The following is a 24,982-nucleotide window of genomic DNA, read 5'->3' on the forward strand; positions in this document are numbered from 1 at the left end:
AACTGGAGGGTCAGGTTTGAACAATCCCACAGCTATTCTGACACTGAATCATTGCCCAGTCGCAGTTGCTTTGTAACATGGAACACCAGCAACTCTGGTGGCTACCAAAAGGCGTATAAAAGTTTTTATATAACAGAGAAAATAGAGATAATATTGTACTTTCTGATGATTCTTTCAGTGTAGCAAAGAGCATGGTATCAGCCTGAAGGTGTCACATCAACCAGAGTTGACACTGCTTTTCCAGTTCTTGCCTAACAGCACGAAGAAGTGGGGATCTTAACTGTCAGCAAAATCGGGAACTGCAGCAGAGAAAAATGACAACCAGCCTGGACGTGATACAGGACCACTGTAAGCTGTCGTCAGAAATGAAAATGGGCAAAGAATAAGCCAAATGATTTGGAGAATTTTCTATATCAAGAATGTGTACATTTAACTTAATTATAATTTATCATTTTCCTCTACTACTACAAAAAAAAAAGATTTTGTAAAAGAGAGACATTCTACAATGTGAAGCAGAGGCCACACTGCATAACTCCTGGGAATCATTTATTTTGATATAGATGTTTGGCACTTCCTAGGAGGTGACTTAGCATGATTCAGGACTGGGAAATTTCTTCCTATTCCTTTCTTCCACCAAATATTTAGCCTCTCCAGGCTAAAAACAAATAGAACAAATTCTGTATTTTAACATTATTTTATATGTTGACTGGATGAGATACTGCATCAGCCTTTGCTGAGCATGGTATTAGCACACCAAGAAACATCCCCAAAGCTGAGTCAAATGGCTCACGAACTCTGTGCTGATATAGCAGAAGAAAGTGCAAGCATCCACTGTGTGCTGCGGTCCTATCCAACCAGACAGACTTTTCAACTAATATTTATACCTCCAGATATCGCGTAACACAATTAAACATACGCTTACAGAAAAAAATAACAAAGAGCAAGTTAGACAGCTCATATGCATTAAATCAAGGTTTGTACATCCATAACAACTGGTTTTGGAACAAAACCACCTCCTGATGTTAAATGTTACTAGAAACCAAGATTCTGCTAAAGAACAAGCAAAAAATAGGAGAGAAAGATCTTATCAAATGCATTTAAAAATAATTCTACCAGTATAATAAGATGCAGAAGCTGGTTAACATGCCCAACATATCGAGAATCTCTTAATGTTAGATTATAAAACATGATACATACATCAAATGACACAACATGATACATACATGAATTTGTTCACACATCCTCATTCCAAATCTAAGGTTGTACTGTCATTTTAAAACTCAGAAAATTCTCGAAAGCAAGTGCTGTGGAGTTTGCACACACACACTTCTGCATTGGAGTTATAAAAGCAGCCATTCTTCCTGATGATGTCTTCAGTCCCCTTCATATTTTTTCACGATGATAAACTCTCTTATCAAAGGAAGAGGAGGATGGATGACTACGCTAGGGACAGTTGATCAGCAGAAAAATTATCACAGTCTTCTATCCAAACTTAGCCTCAATGTAAGAGATGTAAATAATAAATTGCCCCCTAGTAGTAAGAACACACCCTAAGCTTTCATATATGTCTTATGCTTAAGGTGAGCAACTTTATCATAGCCTTATCAGGTAGTTTTTCCTCTCTTGGATCTCTCCAAGAGTAGGAACACAGATAGCGGTCTTAGGAAAAAGGAAACCCAAAATATTTTTTAATTCCCACCATCTCCTAGTACAACTTCTTTGCCATTTTTTTGTCAGATCTCGAAGAAAATCAGAGGGGATACAATTGTTCTCAGTGAGATAAACATACGGAAGATTTACTTTTACATTGAATAATCAGTTTTAAATGTATACCTGATATTTTAATTAGCAAAACAGCATACACAAAACCACACAAAATATCTGAACTACAACAAAAAAGCCTCAACTGCATAGTGAAATAAACATTCAACATTTTAAAGTGTCTTTCTCTTTAATTTCTTATCTTGTCTCCCGTCCTGGGATGACATCCAGAGAGAACCAAACAGTCATCTTTTAGGCAAGGCACCCCAGCAATGAGGCAACATCCTCTAAAACACCCATGTGTCCTCAGAAAAGAAAACAACTCATACTGGTACGTCTGCTGCTGTTTTACGAAATCTCATTGTCAAGTTCTTACCTAAAAGCAGCCTCATGCTCCTTAACTGCATGCAACTATTGACACCTCAGTAAGCTGCCAGAAAAAAATTATCTGGACCAAAGAAATGTATATGGACAATATACTGACCTAACAATCTACACTGACTTACAGTTAAAGTTCTGAGGTGTAACTTAAGCCACAAATACCATATTATGACTATCCAATGGTATTGCTCATGGAATTAAACACAGTTCATTATGTATGTTGAGCCAACATAGCGTCTCCCACATAGGCAGTATGCCAAGAACCCTTGGGGAAGGTCTTGCTCTCACTGACTTTCTGGGGCTGCAGGGGCTTGCGCTGCTAATTGTGTATTGCCAGAGTGTTCTCTTTTACCTGATCATAAGGAAGCCTGATTATGTCTACTCAATTTCTGTAACTAACTCCTAAATGAAACATTTATTCTAATTTCATGAAAATTTACTTAAATTTAAAGAAAAAGAGCTTTAATATTAGTGAGAACTACATTTTGCATACAACAAGAAGTATAATTCAATGGATTGAGTAAAAAAACTAATTACAGAATTTCAAATGCATATTTGTCTCAGTGACTATCTTCCTTTCTGGTAGATAACCATGATCAACAAACCCTTTAAAACCCATATACCTTGTAAAGTTAATAATTGTACTGGTTAGAAAGAACCTCAAGTTTTCCTAAACATAAACTACTTATGACTACTGTTTCTACTGCAACTCATTGATTTTGAGAAATACAATATACTTATGCTGTGATTTGTTTTTGTAAAACTTTTTAAATTAAATAGACATTCTCTCAAGCTAGGTCTGTGTGCTGCCACTATGTTATTCCTTGTCATGTTCTTTTAGCTCAGATTTACTTAACTTTCTACAATATTGAAATTTATCTTATTTCAGAACAGGACAGTCAATACTTTAGACTTATATTTTGCCTATTTGCATAGTAGCATTTTATATAAGATTATATTTGGGCTATATCCCACATTAAAATTAAAATTAGCCGTTATACCTAACCTTGACGCTGTACTTCAGAGTTGTTTTTGCCAACTTAATGGTAGATGATAGACTGATATATCGAAAGAATGGAACTAACTTTAAAAATTGTGTTGAGGTTTTTTTAAATGCTCCTCACTTCTACAGAAGGCAGCCACACTTTCTTTTTCTCCTTTTTATTGACTGTGACTTATTTGAATGCGTGTTGAAGACACAAAATTGGGAAGATCCTTTTCCCATGCAACGGGAGAGACATTGCAGTCCTGTATATGTAACCAGGAATCTAAAGATCTGGGCTTCATCGCCTGCATGGTCAAAGTAATAAGATAGTTACAAACTCATGGAAGAGCCAGATAGCTGCTCCCAACGCAACTCAGGTACATCCTTTCCCTTTTGGAAGGTCCCTTGTGGATCACTTTCAGACCATGACACATGCCGAGCATCTGATTGACTGTGGTGTTAGAAAGCGGCTAGGTAGCTTGAAAACGCTTGAGGACCTAACTATTTTCCTTGAGCTTAATCAGATTAATCCAGTCTTTCCACTACAATGCAGAGTAATTATGGCTAGCAAAATGCATACTACATCATCCTGATGTCAGTGTTGTGTCACAAAGAGAAGCGTTCCTTAAGAGGTTGGACCAGGAAATGTTAGATATTTTTGGAGGTTTTCTTCTTCAAAGCATGACTAAAAACAATTGTGAGAAGTCCAACGGACTATGGCTTGTAAATTTTGAAGTTTGCTGGTGGAACCAGACTTTTCTTGGAGGAAAGTCAAGTTCACTTGGATGGCCAAAAGTGAATCCTCAGAAGGAAAATATGTTGTTTTCTAGATGTTGCTTGAAAAGACAGAAGAATGGCACACTGAATTAAACCAAATGATCTTTTTGTCTACTGGGCTGCCTCTAACAGTGGTCAATACTCAGTGCCCAGAGAAGAGTGAACAAGCATGGTGGTGTACAGACATAGCAACGCTTTCCCAGGTCACTCCCCACATCCCAGCATTTTGAGCTTTAGAAACTACGAAAATGAGGAATTTGCATCTCTTATGGATCGATTTTCCTTCCATTAATTTGTTCACTTGATTTTTAGCCAATTTAAATGTTTAGCATCTATAACGTCCTGCAGCACAGATATGTTCCAGAGCTTGGCTATATATAGGGGCGGATCAGGAGCGAGTTGAGAGTTTGTGGGTGCGAATTAAGGGGCAGGCTGGCAGGGGTGATACTGTTGTGGGTGTCTATTACAGGCCACTGGATTAGGATGAGGACGGTGATGAGGCCTTCTACAGGCAGCTGAGAGCTGTCTCGCAATTACAGGGCCTGGTTGTCATGGGGGATTTCAACTACCCTGATATTTGCTGGGAGGCCTACTCAGCCAGCCATCCTCAGTCCAGGAGGTTCCTCCAGTGCATTGATGATAACTTTCTGATGCAAATGGTGGATGAGCCAACTAGGAGAGGAGCGCTGCTGGATCTTATCCTCACTAACAACGAGGGTCTGGTTGAAGCGGTGAAGGTTGAGGGCAGCCTTGGTTGTAGTGACCATGAGATGGTAGAGTTCAGGATCTCATGTGGCAGGAACAGAATAGCTAGCAGAATCACAACCCTGAACTTCAGGAGGGCCAACTTTGGCCTTTTCAAGCAATTGCTAGGGGAAATCCCATGGGACAGGGTACTAGAAGGTAAGGGGGCCCAAGATAGTTGGTTAGCATTCAAGGACTGCTTCTTCCGAGCTCAAGATCAGAGCATCCCAACAAGCAGGAAGTCAAGGAAGGGTACCAGGAGACCTGCATGGTTGAACAGGGAACTGCTGGTCAAACTCCAGTGGAAGAAGAGGGTGTACAGATCGTGGAAGGAGGGGCTGGCCACTTGGGAGGAATATAAGTCTGTTGTCAGAGGATGTAGGGAGGCAACTAGGAAAGCTAAGGCCTCCTTGCAATTAAACCTTGCAAGAGAGGTCAAGGACAACAGAAAGGGCTTCTTCAAATACACTGCAGGTAAAACCAACACTAGAGGCAATGTAGGCCCACTGATGAATGAGGTGGGGGCCCTGGAGACAGAGGATAAAAAGAAGGCAGAGTTACTGAATGCCTTCTTTGCCTCTGTCTATACTGCTGGAGGCTGTCCTGAGGAGCCCCGGACCCCTGAGGCCACAGAAGAAGTCAAGATAGAGGAATCTGTCTTGGTAGATGAGGGCTGGGTCAGGGACCAATTAAGCAATCTGGATGTCCATAAATCCATGGGCCCTGATGGGATGCACCTGCGGGTGCTGAGGGAGCTGGCGGAAGTCATTGCTAGGCCACTCTCCATCATCTTTGCTAAGTCGTGGGCAACGGGAGAGGTGCCTGAGGACTGGAGGAAAGCGAGTGTCACTCCAGTCTTCAAAAAGGGCAAGAAGGAGGACCCGGGGAACTATAGACCGGTCAGCCTCACCTCCATCCCCGGAAAGGTGATGGAGCAACTTGTTCTTGGTGCTGTCTCTAGGCACATCAAGGATAGGGGGATCATTAGGGGCACTCAGCATGGCTTCACCAACAGGAAGTCATGCTCAACCAACTTGATAGCCTTTTATGAGGACGTAACCCGGTGGATAGATGATGGTAAAGCTGTGGATGTGGTCTATCTCGATTTCAGTAAAGCGTTTGACACGGTCTCCCACAGCATCCTCGCAGCTAAACTGAGGAAGTGTGGTCTGGATGATTGGGTAGTGAGGTGGATTGTGAACTGGCTGAAGGAAAGAAGCCAGAGAGTGGTGGTCAATGGGACAGAGTCCAGTTGTACGCCTGTGTCTAGCGGAGTCCCGCAAGGGTCGGTACTGGGACCAGTACTATTCAATATATTCATTAATGACTTGGATGAGGGAATAGAGTGCACTGTCAGCAAGTTCGCTGATGACACAAAACTGGGAGGAGTGGCTGATGTGCCGGAAGGCTGCGCAGCCATTCAGAGAGACCTGGACAGGCTGGAGAGTTGGGTGGGGAGAAATGTAATGAAATATAACAAGGGCAAGTGTAGAGTCCTGCATCTGGGCAAGAACAACCCCATGTACCAGTACAAGTTGGGGACAGACCTGTTGGAGAGCAGCGTAGGGGAAAGGGACCTGGGGGTCCTAGTGGACAGCAGGATGACCATGAGCCAGCAGTGTGCCTTTGTGGCCAAGAAGGCCAATGGCATCCTGGGGTGTATTAGAAGGGGTGTGGTCAGCAGGTCGAGAGAGGTTCTCCTCCCCCTCTACTCTGCCCTGGTGAGGCCGCATCTGGAATATTGTGTCCAGTTCTGGGCCCCTCAGTTCGAGAAGGACAGGGAACTGCTAGAGAGAGTCCAGCGCAGAGCCACGAAGATGATTAAGGGAGTGGAACATCTCCCTTATGAGGAGAGGCTGAGGGAGCTGGGTCTCTTTAGCTTAGAGAAGAGGAGACGGAGGGGTGACCTCATTAATGTTTATAAATATGTAAAGGGCAAGTGTCAAGAGGATGGAGCCAGGCTCTTCTCAGTGACATCCCTTGACAGGACAAGGGGCAATGGGTGCAAGCTGGAACACAGGAGGTTCCACTTAAATATGAGGAAAAACTTCTTTACGGTGAGGGTGACCGAACACTGGAACAGGCTGCCCAGAGAGGTTGTGGAGTCTCCTTCTCTGGAGACATTGAAAACCCGCCTGGACGCGTTCCTGTGTGATATGGTCTAGGCAATCCTGCTCCGGCATTTTGCCATAAAAAGAGGCAAGGTCAAGGGACCTGCCCGGGAGATCCAGTTTTTAGGGATTAAATGGCAAGATGGGCGTCGCCAGATCCCGATAGAGGTGATCAACAAAATAACAGCCATGTCCCCACCTACTAACAAAAAGGAAACACAAGCCTTCTTAGGCGTTGTGGGTTTCTGGAGAATGCATATTCCAGATTACAGCCAGATTGTACGCCCTCTTTATCAAGTGACCAGAAAGAAGAATGATTTTCAGTGGGGCCCTGAACAACGACAGGCTTTTGAACAGATTAAACAAGAGATTGTGCATGCAGTAGCCCTTGGACCAGTCCGTATGGGACAAGATGTTAAAAATGTGCTCTACACCTCAGCTGGGGACAATGGTCCTACCTGGAGCCTCTGGCAGAAAGTGCCAGGGGAGACTCGAGGTCGACCCCTAGGATTTTGGAGTCGAGGATACAAGGGCTCCGAGGCCAATTACACTCCAACTGAAAAAGAGATACTGGCAGCATATGAAGGAGTTAGAGCTGCTTCAGAGGTAATTGGTACTGAAGCACAACTTCTCCTAGCACCTCGATTACCAGTACTAGGCTGGATGTTCAAGGGTAAGGTTCCCACTACCCATCATGCAACTGATGCAACGTGGAGTAAATGGATTGCATTAATTACGCAGAGGGCTCGAATAGGAAACCCTAATTGCCCAGGAATCTTAGAAGTGATCATGGACTGGCCAGAAGGCAAAGACTTCGGAATGCCACCAGAAAAGGAGGTGACACGTGCTGAAGAAGCCCCACCATATAATGAACTACCAGAGGATGAGAAGCAGTATGCCCTGTTCACCGATGGATCCTGCTGTCTTGTAGGAAAGCATCGGAAGTGGAAAGCTGCTGTATGGAGTCCCATACGACGAGTCACAGAAGCCACAGAAGGACAAGGTGAATCAAGTCAATTCGCAGAGGTAAAAGCCATCCAGCTGGCTTTAGACATTGCTAAACGAGAAAAGTGGCCAAGGCTGTATCTTTATACTGACTCATGGATGGTAGCAAATGCCTTGTGGGGGTGGTTAAAGCAGTGGAAGCGAAGCAACTGGCAGCGCAAAGGTAAACCTATTTGGGCTGCTAAATTGTGGCAAGATATTGCTGCTCGGCTAGAGAAACTAGTCGTGAAGGCACGTCATGTAGATGCTCACGTACCTAAAAGTCGGGCAACTGAGGAACATCGAAACAACCAACAAGCGGATCAAGCTGCTAAAGTGTTCCAAATAGATTTGGACTGGGAACACAAAGGTGAACTATTTTTAGCTCGGTGGGCTCATGACACTTCAGGTCATCAAGGAAGAGATGCAACATACAGATGGGCTCGTGACCGAGGGGTGGATTTAACCATGGACTCTATTGCACAGGTTATCCATGATTGTGAAACATGCGCCGCAATTAAGCAAGCCAAATGGTTAAAACCTTTGTGGTATGGGCGGCGGTGGTTGAAATATAAATATGGGGAGGCCTGGCAAATTGACTATATCACACTCCCTCAAACCCGCCAGGGTAAACGCTATGTGCTTACCATGGTGGAGGCGACCACCGGATGGTTGGAAACATACGCTGTGCCCCATGCCACTGCCCGGAACACTATTCTGGGCCTCGAAAAGCAAATCTTGTGGCGACACGGCACACCAGAGAGAATTGAGTCGGACAATGGGACTCATTTCAAAAACAGTCTCATAGACAACTGGGCCAAAGAGCATGGCATTGAATGGGTATATCACATCCCCTATCATGCACCAGCCTCTGGGAAAATTGAACGGTATAATGGGCTGTTAAAAACTACCCTGAAAGCAATGGGGGGTGGAAACTTTAAAAACTGGGATAAACATCTGGCACAAGCTACCTGGTTAGTTAACACCAGGGGATCTATCAATCGAGCTGGCCCTGCTCAGTCAGACCTTCTACATACAGTAGAAGGAGATAAAGTCCCTGTGGTGCATGAAAGGAATCTATTGGGAAAAACTGTCTGGATTCTTCCTGTAACGGGCAAAGGTAAACCCATTCGTGGGATTGCTTTTGCTCAGGGACCTGGATGTACTTGGTGGGTGATGTTGCAAGATGGTGAAGTCCAATGTGTCCCTGAAGGTGATCTGATTCTGGGTGAGACTACTTAAGTCCGAACTGTATGTTGTTACTGCATAAGTGTCTTTCAGGTTAAGACAGTGGTGATGAGACCGGAGCTAGCTTCATCAAGTGGCGTCCAGTAACCTCCTCGAGTCTGACATCTTTAACCTGCAACCCGTGGGCACGAACCATGACGAAAGAGAGACTGCTAGCCAGAGAGACTGCTGAGAGACTGCTAGCCAGATGGAAACCCACAATCCTGAACCAAATGAACTTAATGAACTTTTTGTATAGAGATGAATCATAAACTAGTGATATGTATATATATATTTGAAAATGAAAAGGTAGTGGTGATCTGAGTATGACGTGAATGGTATGGAATAAGGGGTGGAATGTCCTGGTTTGGCTCAAACCAGGCCAATTAGTCTTAGAGAAACCAAGGTCACTGCTAAATTCCTCACTGCTTATGAGTGAAGAGCCGAAGGGGGCTCGCACCTGCAGGGAGGAGCAGACAGGGCAGGTGACCCAAGATTGACCAACGAGGTATTCCATCCCATACACGTCATTCTCACTTTCCTATTTATCACTAACCCACTGCCTCCTGGAGGTGGGGCCCAGGAGGGAGGGGCCCTCCTGTCTCCCACTGATTGGTACCAGCTTTGCCAATTCTCCAGTTAAAAGCCTGCAGGTGTGATGGCAGGGGAGCTATTGCATTTTACTCTCTGCCTGTGCTGGGGGGAGCTACTGCCTTTTCCCCTCTGCCTGTGCTGGGGGGAGGTACTGTCTTTTCCCCTCTGCCTGTACTGGGGGGAGCAACTCTGCCTGAGGAGGATTTCCAAGCTCTTGATCTTGGTTTTGTACATATTTGTATATATTTGGTTATTTCTATTATTATTGTTATTATATTCTTTTTCATTATTATAGTTTATTAAAGCTGTTTTAACTTTCCAACCCATAAGTCTCTCTCCCTTTTCCCTTTCCCTTTCCCTTGTGGGGGGGGGGGGGGAGAGGGTTAACAGAGAGCATCTGCCACCTGGTTAATAGCTGGCCCAGCTTTAAACCGTGACACTTAACTACAAGAAGGGGTCCAAATCTGCTATCACGAAAATTATGTAGGGTTTTCACTTAAAAAAGCTAAGTGATTCCACATATGATAAAAGCATTATATAATCTTTTTTTCATTACACAAGAATTTATTTTAAAGATGTCATTATTGTAGTCAAGCCTTTCCAAAAGTACTTCTAGTAACTTCTCTCTTACTGTACTTATAGTTAAAAAAATCAAAAGATTTGATAAATCAAACAAAATCTGATAAGTATTTTATATTAACAGTCCAAGCACTATACAGAATTGGTAGGTTTTACTGTATCAATTTCTCTCGACAATGTTACTGAAACCCAAGAGGGTTAGGAAATCAGTCTTAACAGCTGTTGATACCATAATATCTCTGGATGCATTTTGGGGCATTATTAATTACAAAGATTAAGGCTGATACAATAGCACTTACGTTTCTTAAGTACAAATATCCTAAAGAATCATACACAAAGACACAATTATTTGTTTCTAGAGGTATGGCTGGGGTATTACAATACAAACTGTACCACCCCAGTCAAATTATGATGATTAAATACTCACTCAAAGAACTCTATACAAGTATTCCCACCCAAAACAAACATTTTTCTAGACTAAACTATTTTGCAAGATGCTAAATTCGTATGACTTTTCTCAATGTGGAAAAAAGCCCCTTCTCTTAATCTTGGCTCTGAGACTTATTGGGTCATACTATATGCTAGGCCCTAAAATGGCTGCAATAATAATGATCTCATAAGTGGGTTGTTAGACTAATTCACTTTATTTTCAGGTATGGTGAGACAATCACGCAACATTATAAATACTCTAAAGCATTATGAAAATGGGTATTTTTGGAAGAAAAAAATATTTAAAATATTGAGGCTTTTTTAAAAAATAAATTCTGCCTCTTGTTTCAGTGTATTTATTGCTGAGAAAAGCAAATAAATTTTAGAATGAATGCCTTCCAATTAAAAATATCCATATTTATTAATTCAGTGGTACTACTTCTATGTCTTACTGACAATTATGAAGTCAATACATTTTTGTATCTAATAGCTTGAAAAAATCCAGACTATATAAAATTATGTGAAAGCTACAGCTACTTAAGACTATGCTCATAGAAATCACTATCTTTTGTTGTAATCTAACAAGTGAGAATTAAAGTATCCAAAATGGTCATATACTGAAAGTGAATTGAAATAGATGATATATTGTGAATTTAGGATGTCACCTGTATTTTACTAAATGCCAGTTATTATCTAGTCTTCAGTATTTTCTGTTCATGAAACAGGCCATAAATATGCAGAAAATAAAGTTGAATTTTGAAAAAATAATCAACTGTCATGTCCTTTAAGGCATTTCATGTACATGCTATAATTTGAAGAAGGCATTAAAATCCTGTTAAAATGAATCTGTTCATATGGTATAACATGCTTACTGAAAAATCAGCACACTATTCTGTTCCCTAGAATTTTGCTATTGGCTTCAATGATTCCCTATCTTTTTTAAAAAACAAGCAACAACAAAAAATCCCGCAACACTACAGGACTCGAAGATACTGAGTTTTTAATTTTCTTATTATTCTAATTCATGTCATGTAAGTCCCTTTCTAAGGTGGTCAAGCTTTATCTTTAAGTAGGCAGTGTGTGGCTCTTGCTTCCACTACTTCTACTAGACCAGTGTTCCAGAAACAATTTTGTCTGTATAGTGAAAAGCTTTCTTTTCCATAGTTCATTCATGCTTAGCTTAGCTATGTGCTACCACATTTAAAACTGTTCTTAAGAAGTATAAAAGATGTATCTTCCTTCCTAAAGTTCGCTTCTAGACCCAAACTGCATAGAGCAATCAAAATCTTTCAGCTTATGCATCTAGTCTGAACGAAACCTTCTTAGTCTTGTATACCATAAAAATATATACAGAATTTACACAACCTTACTATATACATATGGATATACATACTATATACTTACGTATATACATACGTATATAGCAAATGTGCTAAGCTATCAGCCATAGTCAAAACGGTGAGATGCCTTCACTCCATGGAAATTCAGGGCATCAGTACCAGAACCCTGAATCTTTCAACAGAATCTATATGGAGCACATTTCTAACATACTAATAAGGTGCCAGAAATTAGGTGGATTGAATATCTCCACTATTTCAGATGAGGTCTCAAAAATACCTTCTAAAAATTGCACTAATATTTCCCTATTTTTATTGGAAACACCTTTTAAAATTCATTTAGGATTGCATGTTCTTTCTTCTCACCTATCTTACATCACTGGTCATTCACAGTCATACAGCAATCAACACACTGAGCTTCTTTCTTCCTTTTTCAATTTAAGTGATGGACACAAGCTTAAGGAAGAAACTTTTCTAAGTTCTTAAACACACCACCGTGTACTTTGCTGCACTTTCTAAAATTTATTAGAATTTACTTTTTAAATCATATTCTTGAAAGATATCTATCTTGTACAATAGCCCAGCCCAGTTACAGAATCACAGAATCACAGAATCAACCAGGTTGGAAGAGACCTCTGGAATCACTGAGTCCAACCGTTGCCCTGACACCATCCTGTCAACTAGACCATGGCACTAAGTGCCATGTCCAGTCTTTTCTTAAACACATCCAGAGATGGTGACTCCACCACCTCCCTGGGTAGCCCATTCCAATGTCTAATAACCCTTTCTGAAAAGAAATTCTTCCTAATGTCCAACCTGAACCTCAGCCTTTCCTTTTAAGAGAGATGCTCCAGTCCTCTCATCATCTTTGTAGCCCTCCACTGGACTCTCTACAGTAGTTCCTTATCTTTCTTGAACTGGGGGGCCCAGAACTGGACACAGTACTCCAGGTGTGGCCTCATCAGGGCAGTGTAGAGGGGGAGGATAACCTCTCTTGACCTGCTGGCCACACTCTTCCTAACACACCCCAGGATACCATTGGCCTTCTTGGCCACAAGGGCACACTGTTGGCTCATGGTAAACTTGTTGTCCACCAGAACTCCCACGTCCTTCTCTGAAGAACTGCTTTGCAGTAGGTCAACCCCCACCACACTGTATCTTGTACTGGGAAATATTTTTCTTTAATTCGGTAATTCGATTATTCTTAAGCACCAAGCCCATAGCTATCTGTGCAATAAATTACAGCTGCATCAAATTGGAAACGACTTCTACAAGCACAGAGTTGATTTTGATATTTTTTTCTGACATGTTCGGTTTCTGTATTGGTTTTCCTCCATACTGTGTAGGCTGTCTTTTCTATCTGACTGAAAGTATATTTCTTGAATAAATGGATTTACTGCGAACACTTAGGGGAAAATCTCATTCTTCATTTATACTTGAGGTTCTTGGTAAGATCCTTGAAGCATATTGATGTTGTCGGCACACCATACAGTTTCCTTTGTACATACTATTATCGTACAATTGCTTTTCAAAGCTTCACATAATCAAGTAGTAAAGCATTGAAGTAGTTTAGTAATTTTTTCACCATTAATTCTATTTCTTAACACCCTCATCTGTCTGTCTCAAGAAAATTATATTAGAAGCATAAGAAGGCATAAAAAGACATACAACATCAAAGTGGCAATTGTTGGACAACCCCCTTCCCCAACAGGATGGGGTGATGTGCTTTTCCACTCCACTGTGTGGTTGCTTTTTCAGCAGCACACATGCTCACATGCTTTTTGCTGTAGCATTACTATGTAATATTTATGCATGTTCATCTGGAAAATTTTAACAGTTTTTAATTCAATTTTACATGTATATAGACCAAGTTAAGGTAAACTAAAATTAATAGCTGTGTTGATCTTGGCATACATTCAGATTCCTCATTAGCCTGCTCCCCACACCCCCAGTAAAGCACCCCTGCTTGGTAAAGCAATTGGACAACTAACACACAAAATAATGTCTAATAATTAGAAAATTTCAAGGCAAGTATTCAATTCACAAAGTAAAATTAAGCTGTAAAAAAGAAGTATAGGAAGTGATATGCACAAGGAATGTCTGGAATGGCTATGCGGGGACACTGGATTTTCATGTGGAAAGGGGCATTTGCCACTGTTCACTGAAGATTCTTCATTATTTAGACACAGACTTTGTTTTTTGGTAGAAAATTTCCTTGACTTTTGCAATTGCCTGACGAAATTAAAAACTTTATAGAAAAAAAAGAGACTTTCCTTAATAGTAATGTAACTAGAAATTATTTTTAAAAATCTACACCCATTGAGAGTGTTCACAGAATATTTTGTTCAGTTGGTTTTCCTTGGTAATTTCTAAATCAATGTACACTAATGTGTTTTCAAATTCAAGAGTATCAGGAGAACCTTGCTTGAGTGGTGCAATCCTAAACTGGCATAATTAGGGCCCTGCCTGGGAGCAGACCCTTTACTAGAGCCGCACACTGAGTGGGGAACCATTTGACACATTCCCTCTCTGCTCTTCACAAGCTTTTCTGGGCAATGAGCCAGCTGGTAAGAGAATCAGGCTGATCTGACCTGTTGCAAGAGCCTGGAGAAGTGGCTCAAGGAAATCTACACCTCCCACCACCGCAGAGGAACTACTCACGCAGCCCGAAGAGGAGCAATCATGAACGTGCACTCGGCTGTACCAGGAGGGCTTGCAGCGGGACAGAGCTTTCTAGCTGCTCAAGCAAGACAAAGAAACTTCTCTGTAGGGCTTGGAGACTTGTATAGTTCAGAATATAAAAACCAGTCCAACCATCCCATACACGCCAATATTTGCTGGTATGAGACAGGCTGCAGATTCTACCATGAGGGAAAGATGGGTCTGCTGGTCTGCTATGTAAAAGCTGCTGTGAAAAGACCTAGGTACTCTCTCCGAAGGTTTGCCATTCTGAATCGGAATGTGTGTGTGTTCTCCCCTCTCCTCCCAGTCCTCTAGAACTACCAGAATCAACAAGAGAGAAAGGGGGAAAGGAAAGACGTGATAGTGATGTAGGTGACAAATGATAGTCACAGAAACGGAGTGACATGTCAGATTGCTGCACAGACATATGTTTAACATTAAAATGCCTCCTAAAATCCCTGATCACATAGTAATCCTAATTAGTATTCTGCATATTCAATACCTGTAAACAGAACTTGCACAATACTTCTTTCCTCTACCTCCAAAATATTTTATAATTTGCAACAATATTTTCAGGATAAAGATGTGATCTCTGCACCAGCTAGGTTTTTTTCCTCTCAGATACAGATGAAGCCATTACGTGATAACTTCCATTAGAAGGCTGCTAGTAAACATTTTTCCATGTTACAAAGACCATACATAAGGTTAGCTGTAATGTTTTATGTACCTAAAAATGACAACTATCTGCTTTATCAGTAAGAAACATACCTCAAGGTGACAGATGTTTACTTTAAATTAAAAAGGAGACCATACTAACTAGTGGTTATAGATACATTTTTTAGTACTGAAGTCTTCAAAAGTAAGAGATTTTACAGCAAAATGGCACACGATGCAAAATACGGGTTTCTGTGAGTAAAAGAGGTTGTCAAAGACAGGACATAAGCCTTTGGAGCAGACTTGTATCTATATAAATAAGGACTTCCCAGCAACTTTGTTATACAGACTCTTCCACTGTAAACCAATGAAACATGTCCAGCTTTTTTTCTTTATTACTGTATTTATCCCTCCACCTTAAACGGAACTCCTGTTTTCTACAACATGAAAGCCTGAATATGGCTATTTCTCCTTTCCCTCCTCTGTACACCTTACCTAAAAATAACTCCTTGCCTTCTCTCCATCTCTTGGGGTTATCCTTGTCTTTAGCATGGGTATCACTGATGCAAATTTCTGCACCTCGGAGGATAACTGCACACTCCTCCTAACAGACTTACAAGGAAAAATGGGACTTAGGATTTTCCGGTAGCTTTCTTCCAAACTTAATTTACCCCAAGTCTCAATGTTTGCTTATATGTAGGCCACACATTTCCTCCAGAATTATACTCGAGAGGGAAAAAGACTGTTTATCACTACTCTCCTCTTACACTATATATTAGGCATTTGCATCTTTCTAAATCAGTGCTTTCTAGCATATGCAAAATCCTCCTACCTCCTATGCTTAGCAGCACGCATTAGATAAATAGAAACATGCAACACACAGTTTTTGGAAAGACAGTTTTAGACCAGTTAGATTTGTTTCTATTTTTGTTGAACGTAATGCAAAGAAAACTCTCAGTTACATCCATAACATTTTTTTTGCTGGTTTTGAACTGGGATTTTTTTTACTGATATTATGCATGCATGGTTGAAGTCAGTGTGCATTAAGTCAGAGGATATAATTTAAAAGTAGTGGTTTTTGCTTCTTTTTCCTCACACTCCCAATTTCTTATCTCTCAACAGCTCCTTATGTATGTTTAAAAAAGCAACTAGAAGTTACAATATTAATGATATATTTGCTTATTTATTATGTGCAACAAATTTTAAATTCAGACCCATATGAAGATCCAAAGGGAGATGACCAAACTAGGAGAGAGTAAAGCAAGGACAGTAGGCTAAAATACTATGAATATCTTTTTATGCTAAATTTTCATGCTAAATTTTTTCATTTTGCATATTTTTAAAAAACCTAGTTCTTCTGATACTATGCACTAATGCAATAAACATTAAGTAATTAAACTTAAATGTATACTTACTTTTCCCAAATTTTATCAAATGACTACACTTTAGTGAAGTGCTCATGATAAATAAACAAAGCTTACCTTAACAACTCAACACTCCATCCAGCATGGTATTTATACAACAGTCTTGGTACACACTGAGCTTAACCCTTTGAATCCAGGAGTCATGATTCCCTGACACGTCATCCTAACACAGAATGCATTAGTACTCATGTTGAGACAACAAATCTCCTAGCCTAAGGGGAAAAATAACTATCCAATTCATTGCAGATATATTAACTTGGGGGATTGAAGATCTGTTTATTCTAATCTAGATAAAGTTCAAAGTCTGACTTTATGAAAATAAACTACTTCATTAGAGATATTACAGGGACTAGAAATAGCTAGGCTTTTCATAGCTCTTAGAGCAAAACAAATAGAATTACAACTAGCTGTCCAAATCACTATGCTATGCAGCCTAGTTGTATGTGTATCACTGTTGTATGTGTATCATGGACACATTAGTCTAAGCACCGAGATTTGCCTACCTGGAAGGGAAATGATCCCAATGCTGTATACAACACCCACCAACGGTAGCAAATTGACAGCATTTACCTTTGGGTTATGCTTGTGCTCTGCACAGTTGTTGAAGAACCGCAAGTCACGCTCATGATTGTAAGCGTAACAAGAACAATAAAGCTGCCAGTTTTGAACTCAGGCTAGATGACACCAGGTTCTTCAGTGACCGTTAAGGACAGTGACTTTCTGCTATAGGGCACTGTTCTACAGGTTCTAAGAGCCAAAGTGACGTTCTCCTTGTTGTGCCTACTATGGAAATGTGGTGATAGGGAGTGAAATCCATGAAAGCAATCAGGTCGCTTCACCATGGATTATCACAACCACAGTTTCTCCAGAAAAGAAAAAACATTCTGAAATAAAAACCAGTACTATGGTAATCTTAACCTTACTACTGCAATATGTTTTCCAGGATGCACAGTAAGAAAATAAATGTTGTTATCTCATCATATGCAAGTTAAAATTATCCTCAACTCTCATCACAAACCCTCCTTAGCTGTTCTGCAATATGTCATTAACCAATGTATGTACTGATTGGATCCATTCAATTGGTGGATCAGTGTAATGAACTGCATATATAAACATGTTTCAAATACATTTATTTGGATATCTACACATGAAAGCAAAATCACTAGTACAACTGGTACTCAAGCTTGTCAGATGGGATGTTTTTCTCCTTCTGTTTTGCATAAGACATGCTAATGGTTATGCCATCTGCAGTCTGAAACCCAGAAAAATGTAAATCAGAAAGTAATAGTAGAACAAGATAAGCATCTATCTAAAACTGTAATTTTTGCAGGTATTCTGTTAACTCACAATCTAAATATAAACCTCCTCTCCCTGAAAATATAGGATAACTACTAGATGAGGGTAACTTTTGCATTAAAAACTAAACCACATTTGCCCACACAACATTCCTCTTTCCCAACAGATCGCACAGCTAGTGGTAAATTTAAAAAGTTTTTTCATGAGAATGATACAAAAGACACTCAAGTTCTTCTAGGAAAATCCCAGCGGTTCTCTACAACCATCCCCTCTGTAAAGCACAGTTAGAACTTGATGACTTACCCAACACCCTGTTTTTGTAAAGTTGAGGACACAAATTTGAAGGTTTCTTCAATAAGCTTTCAACTTGCTGATTAGCTAGTAGGTGCTGTAAGTCACTAAAATACTCGACGCATTATGGAATAACAGAGAGAACATACATAAAAACACCATACGCTACTTTCCCCCAAATATCCATCACATACAAAGAGACGGCCACTAAAATTAATACTATTTTTTGCCTTCTTTGGCACACGGAACAATAGAATAGTTTACATCAAAATATGGAGCACATGAGAGATGCAATGGCAAGGCTTACCTAACACCCACATTTGCCTGCAGATGTGTGAGCTGGTTTTAAAAGTTTTAATAGGTTTTTACTAGATTTATAAATCAGTTCTAACATATCTCCAGTTGCCAGATCAGTAAATTGCTCTGAAATTAGAGGAAATTAGAAATATACTAATATTAAAGTATTTTAAAATACTGGGAGAAGTCTGTTTCCTTAAGCACAAACACAAGCACAAGTATTTTGGTCTTATAAACTTCAAATTGCTTATATACATTTAGCAATTCCTACTGCTAGCAGATTTTGGCTAAAGTTACCATCAAATTTGGCATAATAAAATAATAATACTGTATAATTTTATGACTTATATTACAGTATTTGGTCAAACAGGCATCACGATGCTCCAAATGTGAATTTCCACTACATAATGAACAATGAACAGCTCTGTAGTAACAGTAAAAGACAGAAATAGAAGAGCTCCAAGGACTCATTTTCAAAGCCTTTATAAATCCTTTCACTAAAGAAGAAAATTAAAATGGAGTTTGTCCTTATACCTGAATTTACATGGTATTTGATACATAAAACAAAGTCTGGGAGCAAACTCCATTTTCCTCTCATTTAAAAATGAACCATATGAAGTGTCCAAGGCTAATAAGAGGCACTGTGTACATACTGATCATGGAAGGAAAAGTTGGAAACATGAGCAATAATCCTGGCTTTAGGGAGCATGTAACAATTCTGAAAAGAAAATTATTTGCTTTATTTTTTTCTTCCTGCCTTGCAAGTGTGACTCATGAGGCACTGACTCTTCCTGGCAAACACATAATACAGGACATGTCTACAATACACCATTCCATGGCATTTAACAGGCATCAGGCCAGGGTTAGTGCTTTGGGAGTAGGAAAGCACAAGACTCTCTCTCCTCATCTTATCATCCTCTGGGTTATGTGTGTGACTCTCTCCAAAAATGGTTTTCTCTCCTTTCATCGATGCCTACCACAAATAGTGCACCCCCACATCTCTTCAGCCTTGGAAAGAAGGTCTAGAAATGGCTGGAGAATGCGAACAGAGAAGTCAGTAGCTCCTGAACTGCTCCAGTTTACAAGTTGGAGGATTACAGAAAGCTAACTTCACTGGGAAAGATATACTGGGAAAATACCTCTATTTTTGCCTGTTTCATATACTTCTCTTAGCATCTGGTGTTGGCCAGTTTAGAGACAGGACATAGGGCTAGATGGACCTTGTACACTCCTAGTTAGAGCCCATGTTATCTTTCAGAATGAGGAGCTGGCAGAACAAACTACTTCCACAGTATTCATTAAATCAATGATCCCCGTGAGTCAGCCCTTCAAGATCACCAATTCCACTTCTAAAAACTTAAAAAACCCCACATAGTTCATAAGCTGCTGATTTTATGACTACTCTTCTTGTGTGTCTTCAAGCCTAAAGAAATTTAACACAAAGCAAAGTCAAGGGCAAAGAATGGAAAGTTGAGCTGGTCCCAGGTCTACACCTCTGGACTGGACTACAACTACAGCATGGCAGGATGTCAGCTTGACATGTTTTCTTTTTTTTTTCCATTTTCATTAGTCATTTCCCTAAGTTCTTGTTTGGTTCTGATCAAATAAATACAACTTTAAAAATATATTTAAAGAAAGCTGATGTGGAATGTGGAACTGTTTGCTGTGTCCAACATTGCTCCATGAATTTTCACAAAGAAAACGAGACAATGTAAATTACATGCAAAAATTGCACAAGTGATCAAATTTCACAACATTTCACTGGTGGAGAAAAAGATAAATTCTGGTGCCTGGGGTCCCCCATTATGCATGACAAAAACTAAAAATGAGATAAAAACACCCTATTCCATCAGAGAACAGGAATTCCCAACAGGATAAAGGCTCACCCAGAAAAATAGATGTGAGGAAGAGAATGGTAGGAGAGTTATACTTTTTTATTTTCTGAACAAAATAAAATTGTCTCTCATGTACATCTTTTGTCTCCAACAGACTGTAATTCAGCAGTTAGACACTCATATTGGGTCTATATACAACGAGAGAATCAGATTTGCCAGCAGAGTGCAATTTCATATGGAACTCTAAATTAGCAATAAATGAAAAATCTCAAAAAAACCCCAGATAAATTTTTTCAAGAATAAAATGCTATATATAGTTTTACTAATAATGTATTTAAAATAATTATTCAATAACAGAACTCCTATTCACCCGAACACAATCTGAAGCCCAACAGCATCCCAGTGTGACACTCTTTGACATATCTTTTTCTAAAACGGCAGATGCAGATCTTTCATAATTTCCTGCAGTTATGTTGGTAGTTTCTGAACACTTCTCTGTTCGTCACTTAGATATAATACTGGTGAGTTCCTTAGCTATTTTTTTTTTTCTGGATACTGTTTTACTCTTAGTCTTAACACAGCCATTTTTACAATTTAATCCATGTATGTATAAAAATCACATACCAATTTTGCAACATGTCTATAAAGAATTAATTTATATCATAGCTACAGAACTCAGACTTAAGTCTTAGACCTTTTAAGCATCTATAGCCACAAAAGGCTTTTGTAACTTATAGTGAATTTTCTCTGTGAATGAGAAGTTACCAACATGCAAGCCTGTAACCTCCTGCATGTGAATATGCACACACAGAGCGTTAGAGCACAGGCATACACACACACCCCTCATGTGTGAGCAAGCACAGAGAGAAAGGCCCCAAAAGCAAGGATACTTTACTAACCTGCAGTGGTCTCTGTTTATCACTGCCCTTAGGAGATTTCAGTCCACTTGTCTGTTGCTGTAAAAGCAGCTGCCTTGCTGCCTGGAGTGCCTAAAAGTAACAAAAAAAAAGTAAATAATTTCCACCGGTTCCTAGAAAGAGATGAGTTACTTATTGCTAATGTTAGGTAAAAGTCCAGTCGAACAAATGCAGCCTCCTCATATTTGATTTGTATTTGCTAGATTTCAGAGTTCAGTTTGTTTTTTACTTAAAACATTAAAAAAAATAATCTGAAAGTACATATACAGGATTTCACTGGAGTTTATGGATGTACATGAAATCCTGCAGGAAATAAAGTTAATTTGTTTAAAGTGCTTGAAGAGGAAAAATCATAAACTGCATCAATAGCCTCATTTCCACAAGGAACGTGTCTTTGAGTATTCAACTAAAATGCCCACTCCCTTGCAAATTATCATTCAATTTGCATTTTCATATTACAATTTTGAAGCAAAAGCAAGTAGACTTCAAGTGTTACCGGAAGCTGTAATTAAATTTGACAAATCAACATCAGATTATCTTGAAAGCGAATTAATAAGGATATTCATTGAAGATTAAAAACACTTTTTGTACTTACAATTCAAGGAGAAACCTCTCCTTTGACAAAATAAAGTGCAGTTTTAATGCCAAATAAAAATGAGTGGTTTTCATTTGCATTCTTAGGAAAATCAGAGAACAAAGAAATTACTACTCAACCAACCAGATCAGGCTCTGGGATGACAGTATCCCAATCAAAATAGAAAATGTTTTCATTTATTTTATGTTTTCATTCCAACTCAGCAAAATACAGTTAAACATATGAAAAGTAAACAAACATTCCACTTACCCAAAGAAGGCTAATCTAAATTATTTTTCCCTATATAATTATTTGTAAAATGCCAAATTTTACATAGCGGTATTTAGTAAGAAATGAAAAAAAAAAAAAAAAGATTCAAAACATTTCCACTGAAACTACCTGGAGAACTCTTTTTCTTCCCCTTAAAAAAATCAGTTCAGTAAATAGCAGTTAGAGCTTTAAGATACATCACACTATTATCTATGTGGTTAAAACATACTATAGATGGAATACACTGCAATAAATGCCATTTGATCAATGTTCCCTAAAATAATGAAGATTCTCAACTGATAAAGAAGGGTACAATTTTGATTAGACTCAAAGGAGCTGGTTTTTAAGACAGTTTCTAGTATCCATGACAACAGTTGCTTTGACAAGATGTGCATATGGCATTACACTGCCAGCTGGTGTGAACAATGTTTGAACTACTGCATTGAGATGCTGAGCAAACAGAAAAAGTTGCCACGTCTTAACCCTCAGGGAAGGCAGTCATCCCCTGATCAATTATGAAAAGACAGAGAGAGGGCTGCTACGGTCTGGCTCCAAGCAAGTTTTCTGAGAAGGCAGGCAGACATAGAAAACCAAAGTAAACAAACTGAATGCACTAGCACCATCTCCTAACAACATTGATTCATCTCCCCATAGAAGGCTCTGGTACAGTTTGCAGAGCAGACTTTTAACATTTGGAGACATTCCCACAACAATCCCTGTATTGTTTCATCAAATTCTCAAGTAATTACAGGTCAGCTTTACAAAGACAATACATTCCTCTGAACCTAAGCAACGAGACGCACAGAACTAGCTTCTCTCCACCAAAAATAAATAAAAGTTAACATATTTCAAAGTGCACTTGAAATATTTTGTTACCAAGGAACCACTGGATGCCCTGTTTCCTATGTGAATAGCATAATCTCTTCCGCATTAACAGTTCTTGAGCAGATCCTAGAGTACAATCCTGCTCTGTCTGAGATCAGAGATAAATATATCTGTTCATTTCAGGGGCACCAGGATTTGGTCCCAACATCTTCCAGTGGTTTAAGCACAAAACATGGATTAAATGCATGAACAGAAGATCCACAGTGAATTTACAATCCTTCCCAATCTTTAGAAAGGGAAACTTGAATGGACGCGGAGAACTATTGCACTCCTGAATTCATGGGAAACAGTACAGAAAAATCAACCTCACCGCTTGGGGTGATACTGCTGTAAGAACCAGAGGAGAGATCTGGAGTTAAAGAAAATGGGAAAAACCATAAAGATAATTATTTTTCACTTGTGGCGGTCGCAGTAAATTCATTACATGGCCTTCATCTGGAAAAGAAATTGTAATGATATAATGCTGGTGTATCCTTGCAAATAACTAGAACACTCTGCAAGTTGTTTCAGTGTCACAATCTTCCTTAGCAGCAAAGTCATCTCACATCAATACAATAAAACAAGCAAAGAAGCATCTGGTAAAGCTGTACACTTTCAGTACTTGAAAATTAGAGAATTATAGTATGCTGCAGCTTAGATTTAAGTTAGGCAGTATCACTTCAAATTGTGGCTAGCATACTCCCATGGAATCAGCCTAAGTAAGCATGACTGCCTGCCGTTAACTACAAAAAGAGTCACACTTTATGAAAAAGCAAGGCAGCACAACAGGATATGTTTGCATAAAAGGCTCTACTACTTAAAATATTTTGATTCATATGTGCTGGTTGGGATATCTTTAAAGGAGTAAAGGCTCATCTTTTAATACAGAATGTCTTATAAATGATGACTACCTGAATACTTCCGTGATCTTATTGTGGCGGTTTAGATTACTGTAAACACAGGAGATAGAAGAAGAACAGAAAACAATTTCAAGAGATCAGAGATGATTTAAAACTCATAAAGAGAAATCACTGTCAGCCTTTGTTCTTATAGCAGTTGTCATATGGTACTTTTTCCTCCCAGTGTGCTTCTTAACTTTATATTTTGCTACTCAGTAAACAACCTCCCAGAAATACACTGTTAATTTCAAAGGATTATTACTGGCATTATTCATAAGTGAAGATTATGAGACTATAAAACATTCAGTTCTACCAATTCATTTGCTGCTATTAAATCTTTGCAAAACAAACTGACAACTTGGAAATGTCTTTCAAAATTCATAGTTTAACATGTACAGTTCAAATAAACACCCATCCCATGTATCATTTATAAATTTCGGTGAACTAATTTGATAATAACTCGTGGTCTAAAAACCGTTCAATGAAGACAAACTAACAGACATTTATAAATCTGGCAGATCAAAATTACGTTGCGTCCTACCTCAAGTTAACAGCAGCAAGAACAGATTCTAAGGCAGTCAAAATAGTATCCAGTTTCCAATAACATTTGTTTCAAATTTAGTCGGCATTTTTCCTTAATTAAGTTATCTGAATTAGTAAAACTACACAACGTCCATGTAGACAAAAGCAATAAAAAGACACGAGGATTAGAAATTATTTTAATAATGCAAATGCAAATCATTATAATGCTTTAAGTAATGACTGTATAAGCAGGAAATTTGGGCATATGGTTTCCAGAACTCACTGTGCCTTCTAGTAAAATATTTATTGGGAACACTACTTCTTAATGTTTACTGTGCAGCTTTGCCATAGCTAAAACGTAAGCAGAACAAAAATGAAATTAATTGCATATAACTCACCCTATTAAAGTTGATAAATTGCGGTAGATTTTGCAATCTGTTGGCGGTAACACTATGAGATACAACTTGCTTTTATTTTGTATTCTAAATCCTTGTATTTAATGTAAGCATGCCTTAAAATAATTTTTAAAGTTTTATCATTTTAATAAA

The 24,982-nt window shown here is 39.2% G+C and overlaps 1 protein-coding gene across 1 annotated transcript in view; it reads right to left on the reverse strand.

The window, feature by feature from the left end:
* The window catches only part of FOXP2 (forkhead box P2), a 461,901-nt gene that overhangs the window by 117,261 nt on the left and 319,658 nt on the right, over positions 1-24,982 (reverse strand). The window contains exon 5 of the mRNA XM_068401530.1: positions 21,288-21,377. Within this exon, the coding sequence (XP_068257631.1) occupies positions 21,288-21,377 (90 nt within the window). The remainder of the gene's footprint in view (positions 1-21,287; positions 21,378-24,982) is intronic.

The sequence above is a fragment of the Nyctibius grandis genome, chromosome 5 (genome assembly GCF_013368605.1).
Source record: "Nyctibius grandis isolate bNycGra1 chromosome 5, bNycGra1.pri, whole genome shotgun sequence".
Lineage (NCBI taxonomy): Eukaryota > Metazoa > Chordata > Aves > Nyctibiiformes > Nyctibiidae > Nyctibius > Nyctibius grandis.